Here is a 16,599-nt window from a genome sequence, read left to right as displayed (position 1 = left end):
TATTTTACAGAAAGTTGTCCAACTACAGTTCACGTGCAAGATTCCATTACAATGGGATTAATCAGGTACAGTGCAACCTCAAGTAGCAATCAGCTACGGATCTAATCTGTAGCCAAAGATATATTGCTACGGACTTTATCCGTAGTGTTTTGTCCACTTTCTGGTATTGTATATTTTGAATTTCTTCATATATTTTTTTTTATCAAATTTAGTGGGACCAGGTCATTTTGTCCGTCAATTCATTTAGTGGAACCAGAGATGTTGTGAGTGAAGTCCACTTAATTTATTTTTTTTAAGCATTTTTGTGTAGTTTTTTTGAAAGCATGCATAGACAAATGTATTTTTTTTTTCTTTGATGTATGGCTGAATGATAAAATTTAATTGATCTAGTTCTAACTGGCTAGCATTGTTGTGTTTATTTCACCCATACCCAAATAATAACTAGCTAGTATGCAGAGACATGTAATTTTGGGGTTCACACCCTCTTATAAGAAACAAGAGTATTTGCAATTTACTTCGCAGCCTCGTCACTTTATCTAATGGAATCCCATCACTTTATCCAGTAATCCCATCACTTTATCTACAATAACCTCGTCACTTTGTCTAGTGAACCCCGTCACTTTGCACTGCAACCTCGTCACTTTGCACTGCAACCTCGTCACTTTGTCTAGTGAACCCCGTCACTTTGCACTATACAAAGTGAAACCTATCACTTTTTACTGCAACCTCGTCAGTTCATCTAGTGGAACCAGGTCACTTTGTCCGGTAACCCGTCACTTTTTTCAACAATCCAATGGTTGGATTGGATTGCAACCTCGTCACTTTGCACTGCAACCTCGTCACTTTGTCTAATGAACCCCGTTACTTTGCACTGCAACCTCGTCAGTTCGTCTAGTGAATCCCGTTACTTTGCACTACAAACTCGTCACTTTGTCTAGTGAACCCCGTCACTTTGTATAGTGAACCCCAGCAACTTCATCACTATACGAAGTGAAACCTGTTACTTTTTACTGCAACCTCGTCAGTTCATCTAGTGGAACCAGGTCATTTTGTCCGGCAACCCGTCATTTTTTTCAACAATCCAATGGTTGGATTGGATTGCAACCTCGTCACTTTGTCTAGTGATCCCTGTCACTTTGCATTGCAACCTCGTCACTTTGTCTAGTGAACCTCGTCACTTTGCACTGCAACCTCGTCACTGTGGCTAGTGAACCCCGTCACTTTGCACTACAAACTCGTCACTGTGTCTAGTGAACCCCATCACTATGTCAATGTGGGGTTGAACAAATTAGATTAATTTAGTTAACCTATGTGACGTATCCAATTAATTTCCAAGTGCCTGAGTATGAAGCGTCATGTTGCTAGATTATTATATAACTCCAAATTAAAAGGGTTTGCTTTCAGTCTGGAGGCTAAAAATATTAAAAATCCGCCGGTATCCACCAATGGGATTGAACTCACCTAGCGACATGTGGAAGGACTTGGCTGCACATGCAGTTTGGGGCATCCATGCGGGTTGTAGCGGATTTTCAGTACAGATGGTATAAGATAAGCGATGGACGGCGTTGATAAAACACGATATGAACCAAAAAAATGAGACGGGTAAAGGGCTTAAGCGGACCACAAAGTGGGGATTTAACGTTCACCATTACAAACTTCTTGGGAGCTGGATAAGTTTCAGATCAAATATCACATATTTTTTTTCCACTTCATCCACGTCTACATGACCTTATGAATAGGTTGGATGGTAAAAAAAAAAAGTGACGATAGCCCTTAGAAAGGTTTCAACGGTGGGTGTCATTATCACTACAGCTTCCTTCGGTGTGGTCCACTGGATCTTCGGACCTGCTTCATTTTTACCCATTAGATGGTTAAAAAAAGTGACAGGTTGCTGGACAAAGTGACCTGGTTCCACTTAATGAATTGACGAGGTTATATTACAAAGTGATGAGATTCACTAGACAGAGTGACGGGGTTCACTAGACAAAGTGACGAGGTTGCAGTGCAAAGGACGAGGTTGCAGTGCAAAGTGACGGGGTTGCAATGCAAAGTGACGGGGTTCAATAGACAAAGTGACGGGGTTCACTTATACAAAGTGACGGTGTTCACTAGAAATAGTGACGATATTGCAATCCAACCCAACCATTAGATTGTTGAAAAAAGTGACGGGTTGCCGAACAAAGTGACGGGGTTCAATAGACAAAGTGACGAAGTTGCAGTGCAAAGTGACGGGGTTCAATAGACAAAGTGACGGGGTTGCAGTGCAAAGTGACGGGGTTCACTTATACAAAGTGACGGGGTTCACTAGAAACAGTGACGATGTTGCAATCCAACCCAACCATTAGATTGTTGAAAAAAGTGACGGGTTGCCAAACAAAGTGACGGGGTTCAATAGACAAAGTGACGAAGTTGCAGTGCAAAGTGACGGGGTTCAATAGACAAAGTGACGAAGTTGCAGTGCAAAGTGACGAGGTTCAATAGACAAAGTGACGGGGTTGTAGTGTAAAGTGACGGGGTTCACTTATACAAAGTGACGGGGTTCAATAGACAAAGTGAAGAAGTTGCAGTGCAAATTGACGGGGTTCAATAGACAAAGTGACGGGGTTGTAGTGCAAAGTGACGGGGTTCACTAGAAACAGTGACGATGTTGCAATCCAACCCAACCATTAGATTGTTGAAAAAAGTGACGGGTTGCCGAACAAAGTGACGGGGTTCAATAGACAAAGTGACGGGGTTGTAGTGCAAAGTGACGGGGTTCACTTATACAAAGTGACGGGGTTCAATAGACAAAGTGAAGAAGTTACAGTGCAAAGTGAGGGGGTTCAATAGACAAAGTGACGAAGTTGCAGTGCAAAGTAACGGGGTTCAACAGACAAAGTGACGGGGTTATAGTGCAAAGTGACGGGGTTCACTTATACAAAGTGACGGGGTTCAATAGACAAAGTGACGGGGTTCAATAGACAAAGTGACGGGGTTGTAGTGCAAAGTGACGGGGTTCACTTATACAAAGTGACGGGGTTTTGCTTTTTTCTTTTTTCTTTTTTGTGTGGTGGCTTGTTAAATATTTTGTGTGGGATAAAAATCAACAAATTTGGTTTGTAAGGTCAGACCCACTTATATTAATTAGTTATCTACCAGGCAGGCTTGAAATATCAACTTTGGATAATTCAGGCTCATATTATAACTGCAGAACTGTGCACAGGATTCATACATCAGCGATGGCAGTGATTATCCTAGCTACGGCTTGTATGGTTTAAAAGCCATCTGAATCAGGGCCTACGACTTGTGTGGTATAATTTGAGTTTGTTATATGGCATATGAAGAATTTCCAGGTTTGAATTTCCAGGTTTTAAAACACGTTTCTTGCGTTTTGTTGAGAAAAGCATCCGTGGATATTAATGCACTCATCCATTAGCCCAACAGCTCATTAGCTAGATTACAAATTCCTTGCTATTTGGACGCTTGTAACCTTTCGAAACTACGCTATAAAAGACAAACATCAAAGTCCATATTTAGTAGGAAAGATTCGTTCATGGTTAAGACTGTCCAACCAAGTCTTAGGTTAGATATTCCAACTTGAATCACAGTCCACACTTGCCTAAGCGGCACACGTGTTGGATTAAGATCCAAGCCGTTCATCTTCCGGGCCCCACCATAGATAGATGCTCTCGCCAAAAAAAATCAGGCATGTCCAATATATAACGGCCGCACCACAGTGCGAGAGTGGGACTCACCATCTGTTCTGAAAATCCGCTACAACTCGCATGGATGCCCCAAACTGCATGTGCAGCCAAGTCCTTCCACATGTCGCTAGGTGAGTTCAATCCCATTGGTGGATACCGGCGGATTTTTAATATTTTTAGCCTCCAGACCGAAAGCAAACCCTTTTAATTTGGAGTTATATAATAATCTAGCAACATGACGCTTCATACTCAGGCACTTGGAAATTAATTGGATACGTCACATAGGTTAACTAAATTAATCTAATTTGTTCAACCCCACATTGACATAGTGATGGGGTTCACTAGACAAAGTGACGAGGTTGCAGTGCAAAGTGACGAGGTTGCAGTGCAAAGTGACGGGGTTCACTAGACAAAGTGACGAGGTTATTGTAGATAAAGTGATGGGATTACTGGATAAAGTGATGGGATTCCATTAGATAAAGTGACGAGGTTGCGAAGTAAATTGCAAATATTCTTGTTTCTTATAAGAGGGTGTGAACCCCAAAATTACATGTCTCTGCATACTAGCTAGTTATTATTTGGGTATGGGTGAAATAAACACAACAATGCTAGCCAGTTAGAACTAGATCAATTAAATTTTATCATTCAGCCATACATCAAAGAAAAAAAAAATACATTTGTCTATGCATGCTTTCTAAAAAAACTACACAAAAATGCTTAAAAAAATAAATTAAGTGGACTTCACTCACAACATCTCTGGTTCCACTAAATGAATTGACGGACAAAATGACCTGGTCCCACTAAATTTGATAAAATAAATATATGAAGAAATTCAAAATATACAATACCAGAAAGTGGACAAAATGCTACGGATAAAGTCCGTAGCATTAGACTTTTGGCTACAGATTAGATCCGTAGCTGATTGCTACTTGAGGTTGCAGTGTACCTGATTAATCCCATTGTAATGGAATCTTGCACGTGAACTGTAGTTGGACAACTTTCTGTAAAATATTCAGATACTACACATTGACACCAAATAAGTAGATAGTGCAATTGAAACCAACTGTGGACATTTCAACAATAATCCACCTCTGGTTCAACAGAAGGATTGCTGTTCTTGGGAGCCTTTGGAAAATACCCAATAGAGAGGAGTCTTTCTCTGCTACAGTTTTCTTTGGAAATCCAGACCCCAGGTGGCCCAATCCTCAGCTCCAGCTTTTTCTCTTCTGTAACTTGAAAGGATCCTCTATCCCTTACCAACCAATCCCTTTTATTAGGAATCAGATCAAGAAACTGCTGGCAGGACTCTCCTTCCCTTGAATCTCCCTCCATTTTCTCAGCAAATGTGAAAGTAAACCACCTCAATCTCTGCAGAAGAAATGAACAGCAGAACATTAAAAAACTGAAGATAAAACAAGATAAACCCAGGTGAAAAACCAGCAACTTTCAATTTTTTTTTTTTTAAAAAAAAACAAAAAAACAAAAACAAAACAAAACAAAACAAAACAAAACAAAACAGGGATTCTTTACCAAAACCCAAAATGAAATTTAAAAAAAAAAAAAAAAAAACAACACCCACATCTTAAATCAGCCAAATACACATTTTCTAGCAATATAATTTCACAAGAAATGGAGGGGTTGAGGGATGGGAGAGAATAAAATGCATGAATGAATGAATGAATAGTACACAACTCAAAATGAATGAATAGTACACAACTCACCTTGATGCCCATTCTCCCTCCTCCTTTACCCGGGCTTGGGACCGGCAATGCAAGGTGTTACATTGGCAGAGTTAAAAAGGGGCTTAGGCTCCATTTGGCTTGTGACGACCATATGGAGTCTAATATGTTTAAAAAGAGGCTTAGGCTCCATTTGGCTTTTGAAGACAAAGGGAAGACAAAGAATCGGACCTGGTAATGCATCAATCCAAAGGAAGGATGTTAGCTTCATAAGGACGATAGAGATAAGAATTCAACTCCGTGTCTCCATTTTTGTCCATCTAATTTGTGGTGGAAAAGTCCAGGCTGTTCCATTTATGTCACTGATCCTCCTGCATATCAAGATTTCCAGAAGCTCTAGTTACAACAAATTTAGATCCCTCCACTACTTTTTACATAATTGGTTATCATGCAAATTGCTATGCTACACGAAGCAACTAAGAAGCCTTTTTCTTACATGTCAATTATGTTTTCCAAAAGAAAAATAACAGAGGGAACAGGTCCCTGCAATATTCAACGTCGTTGATGAATTTCCCTGCAAGTGGAGTATCGATTGCCCAGACGAAATCGTCGTTGTTCTTGAGGGGCTTGTCTATTACTCTTGCAAATATAAGAGATGTGGAACTACTTCAAAAGGAAAATTCAGAGAGAATTGGCTGTCACTAGAAGATAGATTTTGAAAATTAAGAAAACAATGGGAAAATTAAGATTAAGATCTGAAAATTAGAAGTATAGGACATATGCTACAAATATTTTCATTGCCATTTTTTATGATGATTAGATGATCAGGTGTGGCCGCCATCTGCTAGAGAAGCTGGATGATTTTGCCAGGATGGCCCTCACATCTGATCAGGCCATGCTGATGAGCTTATGTGGGAGGATCATGTCCCACAAGGATCCATTAGCAAGAATACCAAAATCCAATCTTTGATAGGTGAGCATCAACTTAGAATGTTCCATAATGGAAATGATGGCATAAGAATCACTAATAGCGACAGAAACGTTTCTTGATTGAATGTTTTGCACATGCTGAATGTTTTCCACATGCCGACATGGAAAACATTCTGTTGTATTTGTTCAGTTCATCGGCACCACGACCCGTTTCACACAGCTTCTTCATAGATGGATTTGCCAAATTTTCAATATAACAATTACTTTCATGTTTTTTATTCTTTTTATGAAAAAAGATGAGTATGCGCGGGGGAGCGTGATGACTCCATTTTTCAGCAGAAAGACGTACGCAACCCAACAAGCAACAGCTGAAAAGACTGTTAGTAAAATGCGCTAGCGGGCACATACATTTTGAAGCCGAAAAACGATTATGACTATTAAGTCACAGGCCAACGCACGCCTTACGTAATATTGTGCTTTTCAAAGGTCTCCCTTTAGGGCCCTATACAGAATGACATTTAAAGCAGAGACATCGAAAGAACTACATGCAGCTATAAATTTCTCAGTTAATCATAGGTAATGCCAATATGGCATGGCAGGGGTATAAAGAGAACACTAAAAGAAATACCAACCAACCTAATAGGCCAGCTGAATGGTCGACGGGCACTGTTTTCCAAGATATGACTAGCATAGTTGGTTCTTGGAAAGCAAACCCTAAAACCCATCCTAGTCATTCAATGCAAAGGCTGGAGCCAGAAAATCCTCAATATCTTTTAATACCGACTTATAATATCATGGAACAGGACAAGGAAACAAATGAATGAGGCCACAGAGTCATTGATGTCCATGTAAAACAATGGCTACTAACAAAAAGAACAAGTACAATGGGTGTAGAACATTGAGCAATCAAATTTACTCACAGCCGAGCACCCCATGCATGTGGTCTTTGCGACTTAAGCACCTCAAAGGAAAAAATTAAAAATTAAAAAACATGCATAGCAGGACAGCATAAATTCACAGATGATCGCATATAAACTAGCCAGCGATCCCATAGTCCTATCTTGAACTCAATCTACTACTTACAGTAATGCAGGTTGATACCCAAAAAATTCTGATTTGTTAACAGTCCTTTTTCCTGAAGCTAATACTGCACAACATCACAGAAGCAAGTAAAACAAAATACAGCTCAAAACCTCTCTTCCATGTCTAGTAAAACATATGTTCCTTCTTTTCAAAAATTATCAAGTAAACAAGGAAATTAAGGAATTGGAATGGATCCACAGTGCGACTTTTAGAATTCTAATGACCAAATAACTGAATCCACTACATCATCTGAATACCAAAAACACTGTAGCCAATAGCACGTGTGTGTGAACACATGCCAGATTTCTACCATGTACAGAATTCAATGTAAGCTCACAAATTAAGCATTAGGCTACTGCATGTGTTTGCCACTTTTCACCACCAAGTTGCAACAACGCATTCACTGCACACATGGCATACACGCATGCCAATCTAGACTGTTCAAATAATGGGCCCCATTTGTGGATGATCATAGCCAAAAATATCAGATGATCCTAACATCGAATTCACAGCCCAAGCAAAAGATTAAAACGAAAAAGGGCATTAGTCCAAATTCAACTGGCAAAGGCAGACCACGAGCATCATCTGGTCAGTGCGATCTTCAGGCTATGATCCATTCAAGCAGGGCACATGGTTTGGATGATCTGGATAGACATGCATGTACAGTAGACAAGTCACCAACACTTAATGAGTTGTGGCGAACCCACAGTATACTGTAGACCCAACAGTGTCCAATTTGATACAGGCTCAACAGGCACATTCCAATGCACAGGACATGATAATATTGATAATTTTCCAAATCCAATATGTAAATAGAATCAACAATCGATGAGATAGCAAAAATTCAATGCTCCTCAAAATGGGCTTGGAAGATCCTGACCATTCAATATACAAATTTCAATTACCCATTTCGATATGGATCTTTTAGATTCATGTCCACTAATATTGGAGGGAGAGGAGTGCTCAACTCATTTTCAGGCTGTCTACCAAACGAGAGGCAGTGGCGTGGAATTGCATGATATTTTTCATTGAATTTGTTAAAATTTGATGGTAGGAGTGATTATTCAGGACACTTCTATCTGTAAGTAAATCTGAATAATCCTGAAAATCTCCTATTAGTCTACATGCATACAGGCAATTCAAAAACAGCATCCAATGTTCCTCATTTAAAAATCTGGTATCTGAACCATTCATTCAGTGGGTCCATTGCAGATCACAGAAAATAGCCTTGAAAAAAAAAAGGATTTTGAATGGAGGAAAACATAAATAAATAGATAATCTGTAAAAAACTATATAAAAAAAAAATTAAAATACCTGTGAGGTGGGGTGGATCTTCGATGGATGAATAGAAGAAATAGCAGAAATCGGCTATCGGCTGCCCGAGGGAAAATGGGCAAGAGGGATTGTGAGAGATTGGGGAAAGAGGGCCTCCGATCTTCAAAAGAAAAAACCCCTCTTTTTCTTCCGCTTTGATGAAATCCATCCGTAAACGGAAAGAACTTGAAATTAGAAACGAGGGGAGAAGAAATCTCTGAAAAATCACTGCGAACCGGAAATGGAAAGTGCCGTTCGTGGTGCCGTTGCCGTTAGGGAAGACGGCGGAGAGATTTTCTCGTGGTGCCGTTGCCGTTAGAGAAGACGGCTGAGAGATTTTCTTTTTTTTTTATTTTTTATTTTTATATATGAAACGGAAACAGTTTGCTAGTCCTACGTGGCAGCTGTGTCGAGCTGGACCAATCATATTGCGGGAGGCAGAGACTCTCTGTTCTCTTACCTCCAATATACAGCCTTGCAGATTTATACCATTCCTAATAAATTCTGCCATGAAACTTTATGGTAGGTATTATCATCCCAGGAGGATTGCTTTGATTGTGCTCCTTTGACACTCGGCCTTTATGATCACTCTTGTTCTATTTGTCTATCATAATGCAAATGGATGCACTCTCAAAAAAAAAAAAAAAAAAAACAGGAATGCTCCATATTGTCATGAATCTGGAAATAGAATTTGAAGAATGCTTCAAATCAACAAATGAAGGATGGAAATTCGGAAGATGTAGAAATGAAGCGAAACCCGTGAAAAGTCATTCCTAATATGCAGATCCGCTCATGTGAAAGGTCTGCTGACCATAGAGATGCTGGTCAGCCCTGCAGAGGGGGCCAACCCTACTAGTGGTGTAGCTAGCATTAAGGGGCTGACCGGTGCCTGTTATGGGGGGCTGGTTGACCCCTTGGACACGTGGTTGGTCCTAGATGGGCTATCTGACACTAGTGGTGGGCAGGTTGGCCCTTCTGATCACCCTGTTGGTCCTAACTGGCCAGCTAACCTATCAGCTCAGTTGGTTAGATTGTCGAAGGTTGAGAAGAAAAAAAGGAAAAATGGGAAGAGAGGAAAAGGAGTTGGAAGAAGGGAAAGGAAAAAAAAACAGAAGGAGAATCCCCTTTACACAGCATGAAGAATGTAGGAGATTTATATGCTAAAAGGAAAGAAATGAGAAAGCGAAAGGAGGGGAGGGGTTCTAGCCGATCTTACTTTTCAAATAAATAAATAAATAAAAAGAAAAAGAAAAAAAAGGTAGTCCATATAAAATTAGATTTGATATTTGCAAACTTTACACTTAACACTGACTCCATGGTGACGAGATAAGTTCCCCGATATCTGCAACTCCATTATTTTCATCATCTCACCTTTGACGTGTATAAGTAGCCTTTGACAAACTCAGATCTGTAATTATTCTTATATCCAACTTTTTTATGTTGCAAGTTTGTGATTCACCTTCTCGATGTTGCTTTTAAAATTAATTTTCACCTGATGAGAAAACATCTGCTTTTAAATCTTTTTTCCTCATAAGAGAGAACCGCTCTTTTGATTTTTGAAAATTAGTGCCATTTTCTGAAATTAAAACTTTAGCCATTTGCATTTCTATGGCTTCTCGATTTGATAAACAGTTCTCAAACTCAGCAGATGGTAGGTAGCGTATTCTTGAAGAGATATGTATAACAAAGGGGATTCACACCTTCAGAAGCCCTTGTATGTGACACTGTTTTAGGTGAAGGTTATTTGACTATTATGTGTTTAGTTTTTTCAGCCAAGTATCTCCTTCTACGTTGTTGATGCTACAACATGTTGTTAGGACACTCGTGAATTTTTTTTTTTCTGCATTAGTTCTGGACAATGAAATTCACTATATGATCTGTCCAATCATATATGTTAAAGCCTTACTCAGTGGTACTTACTAAATGAGACCTAAGGTCTTTAACCTTACGCCGAGCTATTTAGTTGTCTTCATTAAATCTGATTGATCAAGTTTTGAAGAGTATATACAAATCATGGGCATCAGGCGTCTTGGATTACATTTTCAACTTTTCTTTCATTTGGTGCCTATTACTCAAGGGGAAATTGATTGTCTAATGATTGGTATTTCCTGACAGATTATTCATAATGGATGTGCCTATGTCATTGATGGAGATGTGTACTTTTCTGTTGATAAGTTTTCTGACTATGGTTGTCTATCTGGACGAAAGTTGGAAGATAATCAAGCAGGCGCACGGGTGGCAATTGATCCTAGGAAGAAACACCTTGCTGATTTTGCATTATGGAAAGTGAGTCATGCATGCATGCATACATATTTTAGAGATATGCTCACATGCAACTGACTGGATGATGAGTCGTCATCTTCCCATCAGATAGATTTGTACGTCCATAAACGTTCGTACATACATGAGTACATATAAACAACACATACATTTTTCTAATGTCCCTGTTAATCAGGTGTAACTAACTAGGATGAAGTGAAAGTAAAAAAATCAGGTTGATCTTAATATCCAAGGCATACAGTAATGGTAACAGCAGACGTAGCCAGTGTTTGTAATATTGGTATCGTTACATGTATTGCGGACCTGGGATTGGGAAACATGTGTAGATATCTGTACCTGGAAATGTATTGCTGATTGACGTAAACATGGAGAAAAAAGGTGGAATCTTTCAGTGAAACTTCAGGAGATGCTAAAAGATAATGTTTACATATTTATGAATAAAAAAATTGCAAAAAAGAATAATACATAATAAGTTTTCATTTAATAGGGCTTAAACCATATGCTGCTGTAAAAAACTTTATGATAGTAACAAAAGTTTATCCATGCGTACATATGTAAGTGCATCTTCCATCATCCATTCATCCATCCATCCATGCACACACACACACACACACATAGTTGCATGCATTCATAAACACCTATCAATCCATTCATGCATGATACTTCCATACATGCATAATACATCCATTCATCAATCCATTCGTAAACACCTATCAATACATTCATCCATCCATCAATGGACACATCCACATACGTATATCATACGTCCATCCATACTTATGAAATAAAATAACAATTTTTTAGAAGTAGATTGATTTTTTAGTTTTTTCTTTTTCATAGTTTTTAAAACTCCGAAAATAGTTTTTTAATTAAAAAAATTCAATTCATCACTCATCAACATCCCATTCATAAGTAGAAAAAATTAATACTTTTTTCATGAAACAATAACATTATTTTTAAAAATAAAACATTTTTTGCAATTTTAAAATTTAAATAAAATTTTTAATTGAAGAGTTGTCGAAATCCACTCCTCAACCAGATCAAAATAAAGAAATAAATAAATAGATAAATAAATTAAATTTTAAAAAAAGCACATTTCACCCATCCTAATTTCTCCCCCAAAATGAGGGATGTGATTATCAAAAATTGAAGAGGAGTTGAAATTCACTTCCCAACCAGAACCCCAAAAAATAAAAATAAAAAAAATCTATTTTTTGAATTTTTCTGCACATATTCTGCTTTCTTGATTTTTTTCTAATTCAAAGAAATTGAAGAAGAGTGAGTTTTGCATGGTAGGTCCTGAAATTTATTCTGAAATTTAGCTAGACAGTAGCTCATCAAGTCTTTTCCTACTACCCCCACATCCTTTCGGGCCTACTCCTTGCCGTTTTAGAGCCTTCAACTTGCGTTAAACCTCTTGCAATCAGCACAATACCTGGTCTCCGTTACATGACAAAACCATCCAAGTCTACTTGCCTTTCTCTCATCTTGTTACCTATTGGTGGTACTCCCAAGTAAGGCTGTCAATGGGTAGAGCTCCAGCCAAGCAAAATCAAAATTTGAATAGGCCTTGCTCGGACAGTTCAAAATCCGGGTTGAAGCCAACCCCAGGCCCGGCCTGTTGACAGCCCTGCTCCTAAGTTCCCCCAAATGCATTCATTTCTAATTCTATCTTCCTTGTCTTGCCACTCATCCATCTCAACATCCTCATTTTAGCTACACTCATTATATGAATATTTGTTCGTTAACTGCCCAACATTCCGTTCTATAAAGCATGCCTGGTCTTATAGCTCATGTTTGAAAGCCCGCCAAGGGACTAGAAACGGCACAAACACTTGTGTTTTCAACTGAGATCTTTATTTTAGTTTGGCAATCATCTCCTAATGTTTTGCAGTCTGCAAAGCCTGGTGAGCCAAGCTGGGATAGCCCTTGGGGTCCCGGAAGACCAGGATGGCATATCGAATGCAGTGCCATGAGTTCGCATTATTTAAGTCCCTCCTTTGACATTCATGGAGGAGGAATGGATTTAATCTTTCCTCATCATGAGAATGAGATAGCCCAGAGTTGTGCTGCATGTTCAACGAGCAATGTGAGCTATTGGATGCACAATGGTTTTGTCACCGAGAAGAATGGAAAAATGTCCAAGTCACTAGGGAATTTTCTCACAATTCGTGAGGTAAGCAACAAAATGCGTGTTTGGGAAACGTTCTCATTTCCTAATTCGAGTCTATTTTGAGTCCAACATCTTTGGAATCTTTTCTGCAAGATTTCTTGCTAGAATTGTTTCGGCCATGGCCCATAATCAATTAATTGTGCTATAGGTCTTCAGGCTGTACCATCCGTTGGCCTTGAGATTTTTCTTGATCCGCACACACTATCGGTCTCCAGTCAATTACTCGAGCAAACAACTTGAAGAGGCTTCAAACTATGTTTTCGACATTTATCAGGTGAATACCAGTTGTAAGTTGTTGAAAGCATCAGTTTTGAGATGAAAATTTATTTGTGATTGCATGCGTTATGCACCACTTGTGTGTTGTTGAGAGTTTCAGTTTTGACGTGGAAATTTATTTGTGATTGCATGTGTCATGCATGTACCATCAACATGTTCAATGTGTTTAACGTTATCATATTTACAGGCATTACATGATTGTGAAATGGCTGCTTCTCCATTCCGAGAAACGAGTTTCGAGGATCAAATCACGCCCAATACCCAAAAGTGCATCAGCCAGTTTCGCACTGATTTCCAGAGTTCAATGGCAAATGGCTTGAATACCCATGATGTTTTGAAAGTGCTTTGGGAAGATGTCTTGAAGGCCATTAACACAGTTTTAAAATTGTTAAAGGTGAACCTTTTTATCATCAATTTCTTAACATCCTAGAAACTGTGGCTTTTTTGAAGTATCACTTGAGTGTGTAGGTTACATTGGCACTCATGACTAGTCTCTCTGATAACACATTCTTCAGAAGACGAGTGAGCAACAGCCACTGCTGATTCACTCTCTTATTGCATTGGAGAAAGAAGTAAAATATGTTCTGAATATTTTGGGGCTGATGTCATCTTCGACCTATTCGGAGGTATGTTTTCTTGAATGATAACAATTTATTAAAGAACTACAAGAGTAAGAACAAAGCCACAAAATCTGGATGTAACCCTCTTGTCACTTCCCCATCAAAGCAATCAACACAAGTAAAAACAACTGTAGAAACAAAGGGCCTAGAAAGCAAATCTAGCTATCTTTAACTGCCAAACTCCCCTCTCCATTCCACGAGGGGTCATCGGGTTTTGCAAGTGCCCAATTGATGATCAAATGCATAATTCTTCTCCTTAATGATTCATCGAATTTATTTATTTTTGTTTCACTGCATGTAGTTTCATCATCAACATGTCTGCCATTTCTTTCCTTTTGTAGGGTCCGCAAATGATCCCAAGGAACACCAAAATCCAGATGGTATTCCCATGACCTCTAGAAGGCTCCAAATGCAGTTCTACCAATATATCTGCTATAGATAGATACATTGAACGTCCAAGATGGTCCAATTTTCAAGATGAAGAATGCCAAAATTTCTCTTGCAGACAATGAAAAGCAGGTTGTATGAATAAGTGGTTCAGATCGAAGATTGGGCGTCCCACGTCATTCAAATGCTTCAGGGACGTTGCTAATGTCCCTTTGAAGGTGGGGACGTCACAAAATCCACACACACACACACACACACACACACACACACATATAAAGAAAAGAGAATGATGAAAAATATAAGAATCAAAAGATTTTTTTTTCTAGAAAAATCAAATGGAATAATAAAACTAAATTAATACTTAATTGCAATCTAAGTTATAGAAAAGAACAAAAAGGAAAAAAGAAAAAAAAGAGAATGGATAGTGGAGATTAAAAACAATCATGCCAAGAACTAATAGCTGGTGGGAATTGTTTGGTGAACTTACTTCCAACCAAAGAAGCAAGAGAGTTGTTCCGTTTTTGATGTGATCTCTAGCCATCATGGTCAAAATTGCCAGGTTCTGAGTCAGCTGAAGGGCAAGGCATTGAAGAGAGCTGGTTTGACTGAGGATCAATTGCTGCAGCTGATCGAGGAAAGGACTTTAGCAAGAAGTATCAAAGATTACAAGTCAACCGACTTGGTTAGGGATGTGCTCTCTATTGAAGGAGGTATCATGCTGATGGATATACCCAATGGAACTACAGCATGGAGACCATGTGTGCGAGCAGATCAATCTGTTTTGACAGGGGTTCAATTGCTGGAGCTGATTGAGGAAAGGATTAAAGCGATAAAGCTCAAAGACTCTGAAAGCTCCTAACAGGTTGGGCATAAAAGTATCATGCCTATGGATTTACCCAATGGAACAACGATGAGTGCATGAGTGCATGCAAATGGATCAACTACATCGTATTGCTGATTCAGCTGGGGATTCAACTGAGAATAAAGAAGCATGATCACTGTCCTACCCTTTGAGGAGCTCTTGTCGGGAGAAAGTGGTTGGATTGTAGTATGTAATTAGTCTTTAATGGGTTGGTTTCTTGTTATTTGGTATAGCTGTTAAAACTAAAAGATTGTGAGAACCAATGCTTTGGGTCGTCAAACAAGGACTGCTGGGTCTCTCCGTGCAATCCTTGTACCAACTTTTAAAACATCTTGAGATAATGAAACCGTAGCTTCAATCAATTTTCTTGACCCAATTACCTTCATTTCTTATGACAATATTGCAACTTGTCAATCTTTTTACGAAGAATATATGGAAGGATGCCTCAAGAATGTGTGTGAACCCAAAGTCAGTGCCTGCTCATTATCCCTCAGTGTACCAACTGTGGGACTTAATCTATATGCGGAATAGGCCCACGGATCTGTCTGTGCATGGGACATGGCGATCAGGGGTTCAGATAGCTTACCTAGCTGAGACGCCGCCATGGAAGCCGGATAAGAACACCAGAATACCAGAATTCCTTTAGAGCTTAGGATCTTCCTCTCCTTCACACCCTTTCTGCAAATCAGTAGATGGGACTCGAATTTCTGCTATGGTGTAGGATTGGGGACCCAGCTCTCTTTTATAGAATCTGTAGAGAGAGAGTTTGAAACCCATCACAACTCTCTCTCCCACGCTCCACATTGTAGCATCCTAGTACAACTCAAATTGCTGTCTGCGTAAGACAGTTATAGCATTCCAGCCCTAGTACGCAAAGCTGCGCAGATAGACTGCGCAGCGCATCACCTGTAGTGGGGCCCACTGTTCTACTCAATCATCCAGTCCAACTAAATGACAATCCAGATTGTTGATCAGTAAGGCCCACTAAACAAAGTTCTTACATTCTCCCACTTGAGCCTCATTGAGCAACGTCAATGATAGTCATATAGAATAACTTTGAAAACAAGTTTTGATCCTTTAAGAAAATATCTAAATGGTTAACCAATGAAAAACAGTTGGACAGTATGAGTAATGTTATTCAATCTGGTCCATCAAAACAGTCAGTATCGAAACGCGGTAGTCATCAAAATATTTAATTTAGGCGAAGTGAGTCTAAGCGCGATCACAAATACTTTCAATCTTAACGACATAGATCACGAATTAGGAAATGTGGTATAAGGATTACACATTTTAGTGTGATAATATGTGTCTA

General features: G+C 39.1%; 2 protein-coding genes across 4 annotated transcripts; one reads left to right on the top strand and one right to left on the bottom strand.

Annotated features, from left to right (window-relative positions):
• Positions 1 to 4,694: 4,694 nt before the first annotated feature.
• LOC131230980 (uncharacterized) lies at positions 4,695 to 9,064 on the bottom strand. 2 transcript variants are annotated; one of them, XR_009164159.1, is made up of 2 exons: positions 8,690 to 9,064; positions 4,695 to 5,051 (listed from the first exon to the last, which is right to left on the bottom strand). XR_009164159.1 is itself a non-coding variant. In XM_058227018.1 (2 exons), the coding sequence occupies exons 1-2, from the start codon at positions 5,414 to 5,416 to the stop codon at positions 4,758 to 4,760; spliced, it is 306 nt and encodes a 101-aa protein (XP_058083001.1). In that variant the 5' UTR covers positions 5,417 to 5,617; the 3' UTR covers positions 4,695 to 4,757. The 2 variants fall into 2 exon arrangements, 1 of the variants encoding a protein (XP_058083001.1); XM_058227018.1 differs by lacking the exon at positions 8,690 to 9,064 and adding an exon at positions 5,405 to 5,617.
• A 1,452-nt stretch (positions 9,065 to 10,516) lies between these two features.
• Positions 10,517 to 15,649, top strand: LOC131230978 (cysteine--tRNA ligase, chloroplastic/mitochondrial-like). 2 transcript variants are annotated; one of them, XM_058227015.1, is made up of 6 exons: positions 10,517 to 10,975; positions 12,864 to 13,145; positions 13,291 to 13,416; positions 13,606 to 13,812; positions 13,937 to 14,044; positions 14,985 to 15,649. In XM_058227015.1, exons 2-6 carry the CDS (start codon positions 12,942 to 12,944, stop codon positions 15,282 to 15,284), a joined length of 945 nt encoding a protein of 314 aa, XP_058082998.1. In that variant the 5' UTR covers positions 10,517 to 10,975; positions 12,864 to 12,941; the 3' UTR covers positions 15,285 to 15,649. The 2 variants fall into 2 exon arrangements, with proteins under 2 accessions (XP_058082998.1, XP_058082997.1); XM_058227014.1 differs by having other exon boundaries at positions 10,523 to 10,975; positions 13,934 to 14,044.
• Positions 15,650 to 16,599: the final 950 nt, after the last annotated feature.

The sequence above is a fragment of the Magnolia sinica genome, chromosome 17 (assembly GCF_029962835.1).
Source record: "Magnolia sinica isolate HGM2019 chromosome 17, MsV1, whole genome shotgun sequence".
Lineage (NCBI taxonomy): Eukaryota > Viridiplantae > Streptophyta > Magnoliopsida > Magnoliales > Magnoliaceae > Magnolia > Magnolia sinica.
This window is presented reverse-complemented; position numbering and strand designations above follow the sequence as displayed.